The sequence below is a fragment of the Rhyacophila brunnea genome, unplaced genomic scaffold (assembly GCF_057557595.1).
Source record: "Rhyacophila brunnea isolate RB1 unplaced genomic scaffold, BYU_Rbru_1.0 scaffold_3, whole genome shotgun sequence".
Classification (NCBI taxonomy): domain Eukaryota; kingdom Metazoa; phylum Arthropoda; class Insecta; order Trichoptera; family Rhyacophilidae; genus Rhyacophila; species Rhyacophila brunnea.
The window spans coordinates 140,163-161,116 of record NW_028232965.1 but is presented as its reverse complement, the minus strand read 5'-3'; the positions used below and the strand labels follow the sequence as shown (position 1 = coordinate 161,116).

The 20,954-nt window shown below is 35.2% G+C and overlaps 1 protein-coding gene across 3 annotated transcripts in view; it reads left to right on the top strand.

Annotated features, from left to right (window-relative positions):
* Positions 1–247: 247 nt before the first annotated feature.
* The window catches only part of pcm (5'-3' exoribonuclease pacman), a 60,042-nt gene continuing 39,335 nt past the window's right edge, over positions 248–20,954 (top strand). For all 3 annotated transcript variants that reach the window (XM_085952502.1, XM_085952501.1, XM_085952500.1), the window contains exons 1-14: positions 248–343; positions 434–553; positions 1,444–1,670; positions 6,541–6,754; positions 7,096–7,260; positions 7,538–7,820; positions 8,962–9,089; positions 9,167–9,289; positions 11,048–11,105; positions 11,678–11,762; positions 12,638–12,830; positions 13,296–13,469; positions 13,863–13,974; positions 14,322–14,500. In XM_085952502.1, the coding sequence (XP_085808628.1) occupies positions 479–553; positions 1,444–1,670; positions 6,541–6,754; positions 7,096–7,260; positions 7,538–7,820; positions 8,962–9,089; positions 9,167–9,289; positions 11,048–11,105; positions 11,678–11,762; positions 12,638–12,830; positions 13,296–13,469; positions 13,863–13,974; positions 14,322–14,500 (2,016 nt within the window). In that variant the 5' untranslated portion in view covers positions 248–343; positions 434–478. The remainder of the gene's footprint in view (positions 344–433; positions 554–1,443; positions 1,671–6,540; positions 6,755–7,095; positions 7,261–7,537; positions 7,821–8,961; positions 9,090–9,166; positions 9,290–11,047; positions 11,106–11,677; positions 11,763–12,637; positions 12,831–13,295; positions 13,470–13,862; positions 13,975–14,321; positions 14,501–20,954) is intronic.

The window sequence follows — 20,954 nt, the reverse complement described above, 5'->3', positions numbered from 1 at the left end:
AAATAAAAACGGACTTGGATTTTCTAAAATTCTCTGGTATTTTTTTAGTAAGAAACAAAAATATCTATACATTTTCAACAGCTGATGATAACGCGTAGGTATAATTTTTGCCGAAATACTATAATTTCGACTTCGACATCGACGAAATTTAGACTTCGGTATCATAAAGATGGCAGCACTGAGCATAAACGTAAATTTAGTCTATGTTTATTAGCATTGGCAAAGTATATTAGTCTATGGCATTGGCCATTGGCATCTGTTTATCGTGACCGTCTATTTTGGCCAACGCTAAATTCAGTTTCGGATATTAATTTTTAAATGTTATAGACATTATAGTTATCGGGTAAGTGATCGTAACCAATTCAAAAATAGTAATTCATATTTCTCTCTGTCAATTTTGAATTTTAAATAACTTAATATGATATGTTTTTAGGAATTACACAATATTCTGAGAGTTCACTACTAGCTGTCATTCGACATGGGGGTTCCTAAATTTTTTAGATACATCAGTGAAAGATATCCCTGTTTGAGCGAATCTGTTAAGGAGCACCAGGTAAATGTCTATTAATTCTTTAATCATATTTTTTAAATTTTAACACGATAATATTATGAAGGCGAAGTTTATCCAGAATAGGTTAGGATCAGCCAGGTTTGTAAAATATATGTTTATGTTTCTGTACAGTTTGTTTAGTACAGTAAATAGTTTGTTAGAGAATTTAAGTCAATTCCAAGAATCGACAATGTTGACAACCAACCTATTGTGCAACTACTATTTATTTTTTCTATATGCATGAACTTCACTGTACTACATCCATGACAATGGCATGCTAAAAGTTTCCTTTTCTATCATTATATGTTCAGGAGTTATCTACTATGCTAAAGAAAATGGTAAATACATCACAGTGTGTCTTTTTTAAGTAAGAAAAATAGCTGAAAATAGTCTGAAACCATTAGTTTCAAAACTCAAAACCTAATGCAATCTACTAACATTGGGCTTACAGTAGGTTGTATGAGGTATCGAAAGACTATGACCTCAAAAACGATACAGCATAATATATACACCGAGAAAAGTGAAGTATACTATGCTACGGAAATATCGAAAGCATCCATCCATTGGATTATTTGGGTCTCCACAGAGTGGAGTGTTTATTTTGTCAGTCCCTTTTTATGAGAAATGGGTTTTAGCCACTTACTCAAATCATTAAGTTGTTATTGATCGAACACATAATAATTGAAAAAAAAACACATGCATTTGAACCTATGGCGGGATGAAATTCAGCAACCCTTGACATTAGAGGCCAGTGTTCTGCCACTAACCCACTGCAGGTGCACTACATATATATATATATACCTCTATAGTCTCTTATAACTAGACAATTCTGTTAAATACATAGCGGATCTACAACCACCTAACATTTTACAATAAAATTGTTTTAATTTCAGCTCTCGGAATATGACAATATGTACCTTGATATGAATGGGATTGTTCATACTTGTTCACACCCTGACGATGCAAATCCTCATTTTAGGATAACGGAAGAAGCAATATTTATACAAATATTTCATTATCTGTCATATTTGTTCCAATTGATCAGGCCGAATAAAGTTTTCTTCATGGCAATTGATGGTGTTGCTCCAAGAGCGAAAATGAATCAACAGAGAGGAAGAAGGTACTGCACCTCTTACATATTATGTACCATTCCTCCATACTTCTTATTATAAATTACAGGCGTAGCTATAGGGCTCTTAACAAAACACCCGTCTCTAGAAACAAATTGTTGTAATTGTATGGCAATTGCAGTTTGGTTGTGATTGCACTGATGATGAAATACACTTCACAGTTACTGCAAATAGTAGTTAACGGCCCACGTGCTCGTCGTTGGTCACGTACATGTTCAAACACGCGCGTTAACATAATTTTACTCCCTACTTCAATTATAGTTTGTCAATTTATGGCTACGGCCGTATGTTGTAGCTTAACCACTGGGGAATGACAAAAGAAATGGCGTATTTCAAAAAAACACTACCTTATTCTTAGGTCAATAATTATTACAAAGCAATCATTATTCATAAGATGTTTATCACACTTGAATGGTCAAAGATATAGCTTATAATAAGTATCTTTAGAATCATCTTCAAATGTGTTAATCTTGCCAATTTTTCGAATAATAAAATGCCTAATTCTTGTCAAATTTGGGATCACAGAGATTATCAATATAATTTTTTATCATGAATATTTTACAAAAATTATCTCTTAATAAATTATACTAATGGTTTTATAAATGCGTTTAAAAATTAATAAATGTAAAAAATCTTAACACCACTGCACAGTTATGTACCGAAATATGACTATATTCTAAAACATTAGAGCGAGAGGTTTAAAAGAATACTATTCTATGTAACAAAAATACTTTATGCAGTCATCAAATGTTTAAAATAACTATAAAGGATAATAAGGCTTCAAAATTATATAAATAGATTATCTACAACGTTTAAGGAGTGTCCAGGATCATGGTTTGAAAATACAATAAAAACTCAATTTTGACCTTCGACGAGCATGTCCCCCCTTAACACATCTTGAGCGGGAAGGGTATTTCTACCCGCGCGCCGGACCGGTGTTCGTCGGCGGGACGGGTAGAAATACCTTTTACGCCGGCTCCACTTGAAGTGCGGGAAAGGTATTTCTACCCGATTATTGCATACGAATATTTTATGTCAACGGTTTGAAAATGTTTCAAACTACACACACATCTACAAAAAAAAAAAATTTACCGTCGATTCATTTACTTACACACACACTCTTGCGCAGCCCATATGAGAGCTTGTGCGTAATCAGGAAATTTGCTTAGAGTCCTAAATCAGCGAACTATATTTCTGTAGACGATAAGAATGCTAAAACTATATGCGTCTTCTTTTTACACTTGTTTATTTTTTGATGGGTGAGCAGGAAGACAACATTTTGTGAAATATCGATGTATTCTTTAAACATGGTTTGTTCGCTGTACTGTGAATGCGATTATATGTATATTTTTATGATGTGTGATAAATACATAGGCCTCCTTTTCATACTATAATATTATCCTTTGTGAGCGAGTGTAAAGACGACAATTTGTGATAGACGGAATGCATTCTTCGCACTTGTTGTAAGTGATATTGTGCGGTGCGATAACGCTGGTATGCGAGCGGAGCAATAAATTATAACATGAGTGGAAACCAATGTTATTTAGATGTCTGTAATCTACTACGATCTATATAGAATATTAGTATTGAATTTTCAGTCTTGAAATACGGCGCTATAGAACGGGTGTGTTTTTACAAGTGAAATATATTTAAGTAATCGATATTTTATTTAATCTTTAAAAAATGGCTTCAGACAATTATGAAAGCGATGACGAAATATTTGCCGATAATTTGTCTGCCTATTCTGGTGAAGATTTACCAGAATTAGGCAGCGACAGTGATAGCGACAGCGATAGTGAAGAGTTCCCTCGCACGAGAAGGGTACCAGTGATACCGTTACAAATCAGTGATTCGGAATACAGTGAAGTGGAGGAAGAGGAAGTCATGGAATGGTCTGAAATAGACAACCCACCGCATATTGAACCATTTTTAGGCAACGTTGGTGTTTGCGTAGCACCAAACAATTCTGAAAATGTGATGGATATAGTTAGTTTATTTATTGGAGATGATTTACTTAGCATGATGGTAGAAGAAAGCAATCGATACCGCACACAAAATGAATCCCGAATCAAGAAAATGAAGAAATCTATCAAATGGAAGCCTGTAAATCTTGGTGAGATGAAAAAATTCCTCGGACTCATTTTGCTTATGGGACAAGTTCGAAAAGACACAAGAGATGATTATTGGTCTACTGATCCGAGTATAGAAACACCAATATATTCTAAAACAATGAGTCGTGATCGTTTTAGACAAATTTGGCAATCGTGGCACTTTTCAAATAATGATATCATTACGGATTCCAGCGATCGCCTTGAAAAGATTAGGCCAATTATGACATACCTAATACCGAAGTTTTCTTCGGTTTATAAGCCTCAAAGGGAACTTTCTTTAGATGAAGGTATTATACAGTGGCGGGGAAGACTTGTATTTAAAGTATATAATGCATCTAAGATAATAAAATACGGTATCCTAGTGCGCATGGTCAGTGAAGCCACTACGGGATACATCTGTAATATGCTCATTTACAGTGGGCAAGGAAGACCACTATTAGACACCATCCAATTGCTTCTTGGTCCGTATTTAAATTTGTGGCATCATGTCTATATGGACAATTATTATAATAGTGTAAAAACCAGTGAAGCACTTTTAGAAAATAAAATTAGGACGTGTGGAACAATGCGAATAAACCGAGGCTTCCCAGAATGTTTTAAACACGTCAATCTTAGTGCAGGACAGAGTATTTTCCGTCGGCGAAAGGATGTATTGTTACAACTCTGGAAATCAAAGAGAGATGTTCGAATGATTTCAAAAATACATCCATCTACCATTTTAGAGAGTCACAACACCGATTGGAATACGAGACTACACATTTGGAAACCGCTATGTGTTATCGAATATAATAAATATATGAAAGGGGTTGACCGTGCGGATCAGTATCTCTCTTACTACTCGATCATACGAAGAACAAAAAAATGGACAAAGAGAGTTGTCATGTATTTGTTAAATTGTGCTTTTTTTAATTCTTTTAAAGTTTATAAAATATTAAATCCGACCAAAAGGCTAACTTACAAACAGTTTTTGCGTAGTATAAGCAAATTTTGGATAGCCGACCATATCGTTGAAACCGACCCAATTTTGGAAGAAGCAGGGCCATCTACATCACGATTACCAAGAAGAGTGGGTAAAAGTGATCATCCTGGTAGGTTATCACTCGATATGAAGAAGCATCGAATGATAAAAATTGTTACAGATGGTAAAAAAAAATACCCACAAAGACAGTATCGAGTGTGTTCGGTGCACAAAAAGAAAAGTTTGACTAGTTATATGTGTACATTTTGTGACGTCCCCCTACACAGGGGTGAGTGTTTTCATAAATATCATACTTTATCCAAATATTAGAATAATAATTTTTGTGCGGGAATTTATTTATAGTGAATGGAATATTTTTTACGAAACCTTCCTGTAAATATGTGATTAGCACCATGTACTTATGTTATTTTAAACAATTTGTTCTAAAAAGAAACACAGCACTGAGGAGCAATATATGGTGAGTGTGAATTCCAAATTTCATTTAAAAATAACTGATAGTTTGGAAGATAGAGCGATTTTTGTAAAATTCGATTTTATTTCAATTGCCGCTGGTTTTCGCCCGCTGCGTGTACCTGTGAATTTGTACTGAGGCCCGCGCAAAATGTGTTAAGTTAAAGTTTTCTACTTGAGGCGATATTTCAGTGAAACGGCAAAAAATTTTCAACTATAGGCGCGACGAAATTTTGGACTCGCTGGCAGTCTGAGAGTAAACGTCGAGGTATGAATACGTCAATTTGGTTTGTGATGGCGACGGGGGTATTAATTCTTAAATCGTGTAATGATGACTAAAAACGTTACCCATTTACTTTAAAAAGAAAACATGACAATGAATATATTATTATTGTTACTAATAGAACAATAAACAGAACATTAAATGGACGCATGTTGGATTTATATGACAAATTATATTTCGTTCGGCATGCGTCATTTGCACCCGCAATCCGCGCATCGCCTAGCCACGATCTTTTTAGACCATGCCTCAAGTGAGGTATAGCCTTAAGCATTGTTATTGTTTCATAGTGCAACTTATTCAGTCTGACAATCTTCAGACAGTAGCTGGATGTATCATAACTATGTTATATTATCTGGAAAAAATTGTTTTCCAAAAAAATTAGGGTTTTCAAAGTAAAATTGTCCATATGATAGTTTGTTTTTATACATAACTAGCTCAAGTACCCGGTTTCGCATAGGGTCGCTTCGTGCATACATTTATCTTAGATATTTAAAAAATAACAATAAGTTATTATCTTTTTAATATTAAAATATCTGTGTAATACAATATGGCAATATGAAAGTAATTCTAATAGGAGTAAAAGTCAAACAAAAGAACACTAAATTAAAATCGAATCTAAAATATGCAAACTTTATTAATAGTATTAATATGTAGAAAAAAAATTAAAATTGGATGGAACAAACAAACAGCAAACTTTGTATTTTGTGTAATGCTGATTTAGAAACCTACGCAGGTGTGCGCACAACCACTGACAAAAGTTTCATCGCAATCGGATGAATGGTATAGGAACCATACCAATAAAAGAAGATAGAATGAAAAAGAAGAAGATGGTTGTACTAATTCAGAAACCTTTGCGGATTTGATGCATGCATGCAATCTTACAACTTGCACGATAATACTTGTTTACACATGCATTTTTTTATTATAGCTGCGATAACACGTACCGTCAGCAGTAAATCCATGCACGTGTGAACAGGGTATAATATAATGAATGTTCTGCACCGTATGATATTGTAATGGTGTGAAATGTTAAATAGATTCCGGACAGCCCGCGAAGCAGAGCAGATGGAAGAATTAGCGCGATCCAAAGGCGAAGTGTTGCCAACAGAAAAACGATTCGACAGTAACTGCATCACTCCCGGAACTGTGTTTATGGCTAATTTGCACGAACAATTGAAATATTTTGTTAAGCATAAAATTTCAACAGATAAGGCGTGGTCAAAATGCAGAATTGTTTTATCCGGACATGAGGTTTGTTTTGTTCAAATTAATTTTTAGTTTTACTAATTTTATTGTTGTGAAGTAATTGAACCTTTCATGATTTTGAAAACGTACCTCGTATACGCAATGTCTTTATTCAGCAGCAACCTGTTTAACAGTTAAAGTAGGCACTCGATGCACTTAACGTACTATGTGCATACATATTGGAAATTTTTTTTATCACGAGGCCTGTCTTTCATACCTGGATTTATTATTTTCCTTGCAATTGTGTCACAGTATGTTTGGGTTTCTTTTGTAAATCATATCGGAAACCGATACGAATATGACTTTGTTAAAAAAAATGGTATTATATCTTTGTTAATTTGTTATAGACTCCAGGTGAAGGAGAGCATAAAATCATGGACTACATCAGGTACATCAAAGCTCAACCTGACTACGACCCTAATACTCGACATTGCCTCTACGGATTGGATGCGGATCTTATAATGCTCGGTTTATGTACACACGAACCAAACTTTTCATTACTAAGAGAAGAGGTAAAAATAATCGCATTCAATTGTCATACGACAATAAACCTTATTATAACTATATTTTCAATATGCCCACCGTAGAGCGGAGATGGCAAAGCTCGCCTTTTGATCCGCGGGTTCCGAGCTCGGATATCATGGGTTAGGTGAAATTATCGTATTATTTTTTAATCAATATGCACGTTCATTGCGTCTGTTCATAGAGTGGACTCAATAGATTCAGTGGATGTCTAATGACCGAAATATCTGATTAAACACTGTTCAAGTGGATACGCTTTTGTTTTAGGTAAAGTTCGGTCGGAATGCTCAGAGAGCTTGCACTCCAGACGAGAAGACGTTTTTCCTGCTCCATTTGTCTTTGATGAGATCCTACCTGGAGCAAGAGTTCATTTCGCTCAAGAACGTCATCTCCTTTGGCTACGATTTGGAGAAGGTCATCGATGATTGGGTGCTGTTGGGATTCCTCGTGGGCAACGACTTCATTCCTCCTTTGCCGTACTTGCACATACACACCGACGCATTGCCCCTTTTGTATGAAACCTATAAAAGAGTCATCGTTCAGCTTGATGGTAATATTCTTTGATGCAGTGACAGATCGGTCATACGCCTAACTTTAATTATAGTCATGCTTTAACCAATTGTGATATAACTGTGTACCTATTTTCTTTGGAATTCTCGCGGCCGATTTACCAGCATCCGATTTTTCACATGCCTGATGATTCACACCCGTGTAACCGGTAACCAATTTCGCATGACGAAGCCCAGACGCTGCATGGCTTCAGGTGTCAGCCGGATCGCCTTCGTCGTCGCCTTACTGTTATGATTTTGATGTTGCATTTCATACGGTTTTTGTGGAATTTTAATGTGACGGTTTCCCGTTGCCTTCCACGTTGCAATATTGGAGCCGTTCATAATTTATTCATTCCTGCCTCCAAGTGTCTGCTGTAAGACTCTTTCGATCCTCTCGATCACCATCTTTAGTCAGTACTAAAGAAATTGCTCCCTTTCTTCGGTTGACCCCTCTCAGTCTGGATCCTCATCATAGACCTGTCTGGGTCGGGAGACCCTTCCGGTAATTAGACTAACGCCAGGGTAGCCCTAAGAATCCTCGGAACGCGTAAGCCTCTTCACGACACGGTGGAGATCCATTCGAGAAGGCATTATCATCAATTTATTCAATCATTAATGGAAGTAAAATAATCTTTATCTATGCAAAAAATAAAATACTAATAGGTTATAGATTATGTACTCGGTTTTTGACTTTGTGATTGGATTAAATATTTCTAAAAGTTCATAGAGTCCGTATAATTTTTTGAAGTATCGTAGGACATCTAAAATATCAGTCCGCCTCTCTTATATCCATATTTTTTAAATTAATTGCGTAATGGTATATTTTGATGAAACACATTCACGATAAACAAAAGCGTCTGCGCTCAATATTTAATAAGTAATACAGTAGACAGTAATACTTGTCTGAATACTGATATTTTGGAATTTATTTCTGAAACCGTTATTTCGGTATCGATAAATGTTGGAATCTCGGTTTCGGGATCCCTAATCCCTAATTGTGAATTATTTAAATAAAAGAAATGAAATAGGATGTTATGTAAGTGGTAAGTCGGTATGTATGTATTTTGTTATTGTTCTTATTATGTATAATACGTTATAATAATCTTATGCTCTGTCATTAATTAATTTGGTCTATTTCAGGATATATAAATGAGGGCGGTATTTTAAATTTGAGAAGATTCGAAGTGTTCATGAAAGAATTGGCGAAAGAGGATGTCGGTTTTTTTAAAGAGGGCCACTCCAGCTTGCGAGGCTTGGACGGGGAGAGCGTAAGTCATTTCACTCGACTATGAAAATAATTTTAACTGTAACTCTACCACGGAGTGATACAAATCTCGCTTTATAGGGTGCACGCGACAGTGAAACATTTGGAGTGAACGCGATGGATATAAAAAACGCTGGCCCCCTACTGCCGTCCTCTTTCCTTAAGTCAGATTTGAAAGCGTTGATTGCGGCCACCGATCTGCTGGTAAAACAGTGAACTATTCTCACATTGCATATTTCATTAACGATCATTCCATGCTGCTCTCATTTTTTTTTTACAATTTCTCGTGTGCACTGTGATACTTTCATTTATATTTCAGGTTAATTTTAAATTAAGCCAAAATCAGGTATACAAAAAAAAAAAAAATTCAATTCCACGTTAACGGGATGTGTGCCGCAAGCACATATACAAGCGTATCATACAAGTACCATAAAATCTTCTAAGTTATGGTGGGAAATAAATTTTTAATACAAATAATGATGTACTCGGCTGAGGATGCGGTGGTGGAAGAGGTTTTGTCGGTTTGATCATGATTGACAATATTCACTGTGATTTAGCAGATAAACCATCTTTACCCCGTATCATATACAAAAGTTCACTTTACCTCAATAAATTTAATCCAAAATATGGAAAAGAAATAGTCATATTATTAGCACTATTGTATTTAAATAATCATTGGATTAATACAGGGTTTCTTAACCTATGGGTCGCGACCCAAGATTGGGTCGATTGGTATATTTAGTGGGTCCCAAAATATTCTCAACAAAACAATTCTTGCCAACAATTATAGTACACTGTTTAAAGTTGACTCAAGGTACTGTAAATTCTATTGTATTCTTTAACGACACAATAAACAAAACAACAGTTTTCTATAATTGCACGATTTTCAAATCGATCTATGAGCTCGCTATCAAAGTCGGATAAACACTACCTCCTCACCTCATTCCCTATTTAAATGTGCTAACATCATTCTAAAATAGAGAATCTCCCATTAGAAACCATTAGAGGTTTTAAGAGTACTATTATATGTAATAAAAGTACTTTATGCAGTCATCAAATATTTAATATAAATACAAAGAAATAACAAGGCTTCAAAATGATATCAATAGATTTTCTACAACATTTAAGGAATGTCCAGGCTTATACTCTGAAAATACCATAAAATCTCTATTTTGACTTATGTGGGCCCTTAAATAACACAACAAATTCACCTCGGTGTTCCAAGAACACAGATTCCAATATACAACAAATCTGATACTTAAATCACTGTATTTGTCGCAAACTTAATCACAGGAAGACCTTATCATATGTATTTATGTTTTAAAATAGACTGCTAACTTATAATCCTACTGTTATGGTGGGTACTGTATTGGCAATCAATCAAAGTAGCCCCTCCATTTCAATGTAGCCCCATTCGACGGTACATCAAAAATGTTAAATTAATAAAGTGTAGGAAATAAATATTTTTTGCAAATATATTTGTTGGGTAATTATTATTTACCGTCTGTCGCCAGCGACTTTCAGTGCAGGTAGATCATTCGTTATTCAGTATGTATGCAGTACATTATGTATAAGAGAGATGGCAAATTAACAAAGGAAAGCAAATAACAACTTTTGAGAGTAGATTTCGTGAAGATGACAAAATTTTTGTCTACGGCAATAGCAAACATTCTTTATATAATTATTTGTGTGGGTAATTTGTTACACAGCAGGTAACAAAATGACATACGATTTGAGGTTAGTTTAACCTCAAAAGTGCCACTTTACTTAGGTATGACATGTCACTGCTTACTGATGTACACATCTCTTTCGAGGGATCTTAATCTTTTGAATTTTGTCAGTTGAAATATTTGACAAATTATGTATATGTGCAGTGGACATCCGCACCCACACCCATTTATAACATATCTATTACCTTTTATTTTGAAATTGTTTGTCATCAAATACTATTTATGATTTTAGACAATAGACGGCGCCGACAATATGGGGCAATGGCAGGACCTGGATGATGGTAGTGATGGTAATATAGTTTCTCTAACTTTTTTTTTTTAAACATTGCGTATATATATATACAGCAAATTAATAATTCAAGATAAAAAAAAACAAGTTATAATAAAGATATAAAATACACAGCATGTCATTGGAAATGTTTGCAGGTGTAGGGTCTATTGAGTGGTTTAATGCTACTTATTATGCCTGATTAACCTGACATTACTGGACTGATTAAAAATTTGTCATTTGACAATTTTATTGACATATTTTGTCTGTCCCTCAAAAATTCAATTTCTTTAGTAAAATAAGCTTTACATTAACTCTCCATTGAAAATGTGTGCTTGGATCAGAATGCGCAATTGAAAATTTGTTGTAAATCAAAATTTTCAATTTATACTGTTCTGTGAATATAAATCCTTTCAACTCGTAATTCGTAATATGAAATAATTTTCCACCATTTCATACAGAGCATTCATTTTTGTTTTCTATCTGTACAATGGTAATTTTTTCTGTTCAATTTTCTGTCGATTTTGTGTCAATGAGGTTTTACTGTATAATATGATTTACCTATCTGAATATTCTTTTGTTTTCTTTTCACAGAAGAATCTATCCCCATAAGTGAAGAATTTCTTCTGCACCGGAGAGATTATTATATTAACAAACTAAAATATTCAGAATTCACCCCGTAAGTGATAGATTGATTATAACTGATGTCTGATAAATAGTCAAATATCTTCGCTGCACAACACAATAGTATTGATAAAACATCCATAACTGAAGGAGTGTAAATTGTTATTAATTTTTTCAATGTATTCCTCGGTGAAAAGCCGATATAAGGTGGAAGTAAGAAATAACTTATATTTTCGATTGATTCACCAATTGAAAATGTTTTTAGGACGAAACCAGTCTCGGATAAATAAAATTGTGGAATATAATAACTGACATAATTACGTGTTTGTTATTTTTGAAATAGTATGTACATAAGCGAGTTCTTCTAAGACCTGAATTTGAAATTTGAAAATCATCAATAATTAGACAACAAGAGAACCAATTACAGTAGTGAGATGACAGAAACACTCTTTGCTTGAGAAAATCACATGTATGTATTGATCTCACTAGGAATTAAATTCAGAACCCCCTGTGTGAAGCCGGTTCCTTATGTGTTGGACTACGGAAGCCACCAAAAGTGAGAAAGTGCAAGGCTTGCACTTTCCAATTAATGGAGTTTTATATACAATAAATCTGTCATTCTTTCGATCAACAGTCGTGCAAAATTGCAAATAGGAAATAGCAATTCGTAAGTAAGTAAACAAAGCGAGAACAAGAGCGACAACTGCAATTTTCTTTTTAATTTACAAGCAATACTGCCAACACAGAATATTAATAATTCTATAGTTGTCAATTTAACCATAAATGTTCTGGAATTGGAATATCAAGTTATACTTTAAAGAGTTCGTACTATATGTAGTAGTACAATCTCAGTTGTTGCAAAAACTGTGAAACGAGATGAGCCATCTGTTGAAATTTGAAATAAAATTGTGTTTGTTCTTGTGATTATAGAGATGTGGCTGCGGAGCAAGCGGAATGCTATGTGACAGCCATTCAGTGGATTCTACATTACTACTATCAGGGCTGTGTCAGCTGGTCTTGGTTTTACCGCCATCATTATGCGCCATACATCAGCGATATCGTCAAGTTTAAAGACATGAATTTGACCTACGATATGGCTTATCCTTTTAAACCCTTTGAACAGGTGAAAAATTCAGAACTTTTCATTATGTTATATTGTATTGAAACGACAATGTTATGATCGTCCTCCTCAGAGAGCTACGGGAGATTTCAACTTGCATTGCGGTCGGGTATATTTAATTAACTTCAAACAACTGACACACGGCTTATTAAGATTTTGGAAATTAACTACAGTACATAAGAATGCAAGAATATATATTTTGGAATGAAGTCATAGTGAAGTGAGATGTCGAGTCTGGGCATGAAATATTACTTATAAAAACCCTCCCTTCTCGTGAAATATTAAATATTCAAAAATGGCATTGTTTACTCATCCGAGTTAAAACTTTTTTTCCGTAACTAGTAATTGAGATAGTGCAGAAATTTTTTGACTTATAGAAAATTAAGTCTCGATGATGGATTGAAAGCGTTCAGTGGTCCTTGATTTTTTTACAGTTTATAAAAATGTATGCCCTGATTAAATCACCAGTTGCTGGCCGTGCTTCCGGCCGCCAGCAAAGAGCTTCTGCCGGACGCCTTTCACTTCTTGATGACCTCCGACAAGTCGCCCATCTATCACTTCTATCCGGAGGATTTTGAAACCGACCTCAACGGAAAGAGGAACGACTGGGAAGCCGTGGTGCTCATTCCTTTCATCGATGAGGCGAGTGCTATATTTTTTCATCAGTTTATCGGTTTCCGGGTGGAGCGCTCGAACCTTGCGAGACAGAGAACCCCCATTCTCCTGACATAGTTATGGTGCACGCCAAGCTGCAGACATATGCGATCGCTTTATGATGGCATACGGACCCTAGCAGATTTTTGTACGAGGATTGGTCGTTAATCATATCTTTAACCCTTCAGGCCTGCACTGCGCATCCGACACCCGCCTTTCCGGCCGGATTCGAAATCCGCGATCATGGAGTTCCACTACCCAACTCTATTTTGTATTGGGCGGCGGCAATTTGATTTATTATTATATTTGAATAGTTACTACTGTACAATAAAATATGAATCTAAATAAAAATATTATAACAAATATTTGGGAAAATTGTAGGGGGATTTACTATCGGCCATGAAGCCGTGCTACGAAAAGCTCACAGATGAAGAGAACAAAAGAAATTCACACGGGCCCATGTTCATCTACGACTACACAATTGAAGATTTGGGTGTGTTGCATTTTTTTCTAATATTTACATTCTCGTTAATCTCAATATCGTGTGTTGGCATGTAATAGAAAAATATACAATTGTAACAACAAGTGATTTCACCAACTGTATCCTACGAAAAGGGATCCATATTCTACTTCAGCTGAGTTATAGGGTGTTTCATAATATATTATATTATCACTAATTACCAAGTAATTAATCAATGTCTTCATAACCAATCGTAAAATAATTTTAAAAAAATATTCGAAAGATAAATTCAACTCATTCGAACTGTGCATTGCTTTTTTAAAAACAATCATCGCTCAATAACTGTGCCGTTCGCCATTAAAGTTGAATATTGTTTTCAGGTGAATTCCGTGCACCCGCATACTTTCCGAAGGTGGTGGAATGTCATGCCAAAGAAGTGCACTTGGTCTGGCAAGATCTAGTGGTGGCCCCGGAACGGGTGGTGCGTGGAGCTCTACCCAATCCACTGAAGAACGCCTTCTTTCCTGGTATTCCTACACTCAAACATCTCAACTTCAAGGTGAGGCTGAGTCATTTCGACATTTCTGCTGATTGTTAAATACTCAAAATAGACCCTTCAAAAGAAGCAGCTGTCGAGATGTCATGGATGCCTCGGCCGCAGCATTGGAATCGACAGCAGTCCGCACGTTTGATTGAAACCGATCACACGGATGCTGACGTATGCCCGGAGTGACTCGATGAATATGATTTTTAAACAAATTGGCATCATGCAATTCGTATTAAATTTCTTGTTTTGCTTGGTTTGGGGTATATTTGTTTGTATATAAGTTTATTATTTGTTTATGTTTGGTTTTTTCAAATGCTGTTTATTTCTCTCACAGTCGTCACAATGCAACCAAATTGCGAGGATATTTTATTTTCATTTTTATTTTATTTGGGAAACCTCACAGTCGAAATTGCAAGTACATATTACAACATTTTACATAATATACAAGGACCAATAATGGGTTTCCACATTTATTATTACATTTATATTAAATTAAAACAAAGTGAGAGAGAAGAAACAACTTTAAAATAAGTATATAATATAAGGTAGGTGTTAACGTGCGTGTGTATATGTGGGTGAGAGTAGGCTTTGGAATTTATTGCTGTAGTTTGAAGTTAGTTTTGTATGTTTTATCACAAATTGTTTTTGTGAATGTGTCAAATGTTAGGTGTAAAATGTCTGTATCGCTGAAAAGATTATTGTACGTAGTCATCATTCTAACAAATGCAGCATTACTAGCGTAGTTAGTGTTGTGTTTAGGTATATGGAATAATTTTTGAGAGCGCGTGCGTTTCTGGAGTACATTTAAACATATGCTGGACTGCGCTATTTCGATCGAGTCAATGGCGTTATGTATGATTTGGTGTAGGAATTTAATGTCGTGGACAGTGCGTCGTGATTCCATGGAGTTGATGTTGTAGTTATGTGTGCTGGTGGAATTATGTTGTATTACTTGGGTTGGAGGTGATGGTTTGTGATATCTTAGATTCTTGATGAATCGTTTTTGTACTTTTTCAAGTCTGATTTTTTGTGATTTATAGGTGGGTGACCAAGTAGTAGAAGCGAACTCTAAGATGCTGCGTACGTAGGAGAAATAAAGTAGTTTTATGACATGTGTGTTGGTGAATGGCTTACCTGTACGCAAAACAAAACCTAATGCTTTTGAGGATTTTTGTGCAATGTGATCAATATGAGCATTAAAGTTTAGTTTTATATCCAATAGGACGCCCAGGTCTCTGACTACCGGAGTGTATGGGATTGGCGCGGAGTTAATTTCATACTGAAATTTTATTGGTGTACGGTTTCTTGTAAAATAAATAGATTGACACTTGGAAGCATTTAGAGTAAGGAGATTCTGGTCACAGTATGATGTTAGGCGTTCTATGTCTTCTTGCAGTCTATGGCAGTCAGCAAAGCTATTCACCTCCGTGTATAACTTTAGATCGTCTGCATATAAAATATAGTTTGCGTGTTGAAAACACTTGCCGATGTCATTGATATATGAGTTGAATAAAAGTGGCCCCAGATGAGAACCCTGGGGAACGCCTGAGGGAATAGAGATAAAGTTTGAGCGGTGTCCACCAATAACTACTGCTTGGCATCGGTTGTGAATGTATGAAGTAAGCCAGCGGAGTAGATCTCCGTGAATACCAAGTAGGTCTAGTTTCAGGATCAGGATAGTATGATTAACTCTATCAAAGACCTTAGAAAAATCGGTGTAGATGGTATCTACTTGCGATTTTTTATGAATGGAATTAAGAAGATAACTAGAGAATATTGCAAGATTTGTTACTACCGACCTGCGTTGCATGAAACCGTGTTGTTTTTTGCTAATGTTTTTACATATAGCAGGGTAAAGTTGATCATATACTATACGTTCAAAAAGTTTACTGAGTACTGATAGTATCGAGATTGGTCCGTAGTTTTCTGCTCTCGAAGTGGAGCCGTTTTTGAAAATTGGGATCACAAACGCTTCTTTCCACTTGCGCGGAAATGTGCCGTCTTGGAGAGATTTTTTGAAGATTATGGATAAGGGGTATGCAAGCTCATCTGCGCAGTTGATTAGGTAAACTGGGGGGATATTATCGCTTCCTGTGCCTTTGCTTACATCAATAGTTTTAAGGTATTTCAGGACGATGTTTTCGGTGATGATTATATTTGACGTCGCGGCGATGTTGTTATTTGAGTTGATGCTGGATAGGCATGGATCTAGATTGGGATCAGAATTGAAAGTTGTCAAGAAATATGTAGAAAATAATTCGGTGACTTCAATGTCATCTGAAGCAGTGACGCCGTTGTAATGGATGTTTTTGAGGATTGTATGAAATTTTCGCTTGTTTTTGACGAATGTCCAAAAATATTTAGGGTGGGACTTAATGGAGCTTTCGGATATTGTGATGAAATTTTTGTGGCCTTTTCCTTCTTGTGGAATTTCTTTTGCCTTTTCCGTAATATACTAAAAGATTCATAATCTAGATATTCAATATGTCTGCGTATTCGATTTTAGCATGGAACATGCTTTACCCGTGAACACTCAGGCTTAAGGGGACGCTCTACAGAATTGCCCTTGAGAATTGAAAATATGATTTTTTTATATGTGGTCCGGAATTATTGGTCTACTAATAATATACAAAGGTTACCGACAATGCTTGTGTCAAAAGTAAATGGTCTCTAAATTAAATTTAAATCATAAACACGGTCGAAATGGAGAAAGTATGGGGTGACCAAAAAAATAATATCTTCTAATATATGTAAATGTTACTAAATTCTATTTTTTAATCAGCTCTTTGGTGAGACGTATTGCAACCAATATGTCAATTTCAATTATGTGGTAGGCACGATATAAACTTAATAATATATTAATAACTTTCCTGAAATTGTCCGAGAACTAAACATATGAAGGATGTTGAAATACATATCTACCTACATTTTTATTTCATGTGCTATCCAAAAAACATTATTAATAAATAGTATTTATTTTTAATGTGTAGGACCTATTACATAATAAAAAAATAGGTACATATTGTTTAATTCTAATGCATATTTAAAAAAAAACGTAGAATATAGTGATGTCTGTTTATTATAAAAAGAAAGTGACTTTTTATTACTTACCCGATTGGTTTAAATTTAGTCTGACACTTTTACAAACAAATTACTTTTATCCTACTGAAAAATAGGTAGGTACAACAATTAAAACCAATGCAAGAAATAATTTATATAAAAAATGATTATTAATGTGCTGTCACCACGTTGTATTTTTTACGTATTTTTTTATTCAAAGCCAGGCGGTCATCACAAAGGACACCGACAATAGCAAATTTATTTATTCACGCCCAGGGCTGTCGAAGACGCATTTATTTATTATTTTGATAAGTTGTTTTTAATTGTGTGCAATTTGGCGGGAAAATGTAATATAGACAGTTGCTTACCATTCGGTTATCCAATGAGCTGTATAATATTTGTTATTTATCTTCATTCACGTGATTTTTCCTTAAATATAATCTATTGTATTAAATTTATCTACTTTAAATTATCACTAAACTTATTTGATTTGTTTCGTCGTTTTCACTTTTAACTGCACTAATCGCATTCAGCTGCTAATGACATGATGTGAATATAAAACTTCATATGAGAATATATTCACATGCTCACACTACACGTTGACCGTTCAAACAGTTATCTTGACGTTTTGGCTTGGCTGGAGTTTTTTTACGCTTATTTAAGTTTTGTGCATCTAATATCCACTGTGGTTCACGTAGTGGCATGGACCTGTTTTTTCTGGGGTCAACTAATTCCCATAATAGAATTTTTCCAGTTTTGGTTGCATCATATTCCAAAAGTCATCATCCGTAAAAATCGTTTCCGATTTTATAAATGGAAATTTCTCGGTGTACATAGTAAACAAACAGTATTTTCTATTAGTTATATGAAGTTGACCTTGAATCTGTAATAAAATAATACACAATTATAAAATTTTCAAATACAAAAAAACACATTTTCCAAGCTTTCAGCCGTACTGACTCATGAATGTCATTCCTCATTTAGATATATCGTCGTCATACAAGAGAAAGTGACCAAGTGCAAAATAGTAAATTGTTCAGGAGAGCCATTTTAACATTTGTAATCAATCTAAAAAATCCTTATATTGCATTCACATTTCTGATTATTTTTGTGGGTGTAGATATGATATTTACTTTTAAAATGAAATTATAATATTTGAAAAAATCACTTTTGTTCTAGCTTTTAAAAATACGAAATGAAGTTGGTCAGTTTTACCACCCATGAATTAATGGAAAAATTGCAGATAGTCACTTTTCATTCTTGGAATACAGGTAAAACAAAAATGAAGTATAGTTATTTTTCTTTAACCTTTTTACTCCCATTCGGCCGATATTTCGGCCCACCATACCTATGCGAAAACTCCATCTGGGTCATTGATTTTGGCCACTGTTCGTGCGAAATCCGAAATTTCTATAGCAGTTGCTTCTTCTGGGATAGCGGCCACGCTGTTAGAATGATGCCGAACGGCTCATTCAGCGTTGAAATTGCCGTTAAACCTTCAAACGACTGAAACACCGACAAGCAGTATTGCGAAACACTCAGCAATGGCCAAAGTTTTGGTAGCAAGTAAAATCATCACCTGGGATGAATGCACAATAGCGCACAAATGCGCATTGGCAGCACTCAATCGAACTATGAAAGATCTGCGCAATTACTCAAGATGTATTGGTGGCGCAATGATTCTACTATCTGGCAATTTCCGCCAAACACTACCAGTCATTCCAAGATCGACCGCTGCCGATGAAATGAACGCTTGCCTCAAATCATAGACTCTGTGGCGCTATGTGAAGAAACTTCAGCTGACGACAAACATGCGAGTTGCATTGCTAAACGATCCATCTGCCGAAGATTTCTCTAAGCAATTGCTGACTATCGGTAACGGCCGTGTTCCTGTCGACGAATCGAACGGATTGATTTCGTTCAGCGAAGGACGACCTCATCAACAAAGTGTTCTCGAACGTCATTGCTAACCACATAAATCACAATTGGTTGAGTGAACGAGCAATTTTTTGCGGCAAAGAACAAAGATGTGGATCACTTAAACTTCACAATTCAAAATCAAATCGTTGGTCCAATGCATTCCTTCAAATCTATCGACTGTGTAATAAACGATGACGAAGCAACCAATTATCCAACTGAATTTTTAAACTTATTGGATCTGCCTGGCTTGCCACCGCACAATTTACAACTGAAGATTGACTTGGTAGTTATCATGCTTTGAAATCTGAACCAACCAAAACTATGTAATCTGTTTCATTTTGATTTGATTTTTGCACATTTATTGAACTTAATTCATTGTGAGTATTTTAATTCAGCTAATAAGTTAACACAAGATTATTGATTCTGAGGCGGTACGAAGTTCGCCGAGTCAGCTAGTCAATTATAAATAAAAAAATGTCGTCACACTTGTTTTGTAGTTCAAACATAGTTTTATCCGTTCATTTCTAAATAAATATTGATACATTATTTTTTTCTTTTATTTTATTGGTGTAAACTATCAATATTATTACTTATTATTGCTTTATACACCATTGAGAACACACAAAAAAAGTTTCAAATTTTTAAAAGATGTGTAGAATTATTTATTTAAAAAAAACTAAATCAACGATTTTTTGGCAAAAAACGCTTGGGAGTTTTCACATATGCTAGGCTAAATCACTTGGGAGTAAAAGGGTTAAATTGACTTTATTTTGAGTGCATTCTGAATAGAATGGCGAAAATAGAATACAATTTTTTAATTTTCTATGGAAAATATACCCAGTTGCTTTACATGAAAAAGTACAAAAGTCACAAAAATATAAGTACATTAAAATAAATTAATGTAAAAAAATACTCTGCTTCAGAATGAAAATCCATTTTTGGTTCTGGTGCCCTGTCTGGCATGTTATTTTCAGCAAGTTATCTGTACCATCCATGATAATCATGAGGAATTGCTGCAGTATCACACAGCTTTACAAAATCTCTCTTTTTTAGCCTGGTTATATTGAGTTCTTCTTTGAATAAGTATTTTAATGGGGGAACAAGTGGTGGCCGACCTTGCCCAAACACTGACAGGGTTTGAACGTCGTCGTTATAAGAATATTTTATGGAGAATGTGTCCTGGTCTGACACGCTCATACCGATTTTTCATTATTTTGGCAGCAAGTAATTTAAGATCTTATTCGACCATATCAGCCCTTTAGTTAGAGTTAATGAACACCAGGCGCTTCCAAGAATCCCTGTCGCTCGCCAGTCTTCTTGCATTGTTCCAGGTCAAACCAGCATCCCGTAGCTCTGTCGTATACACTTTATAGATAGTATTTAGCAGCCTTCCATGACGCCGGAATCCGGTTGGCTTAAAGAACGGGCAAGCCAGGTTGAAATTCTGGTCCAACGTTGCCTCTTCACTCTCAGCGTGATGAGAGGC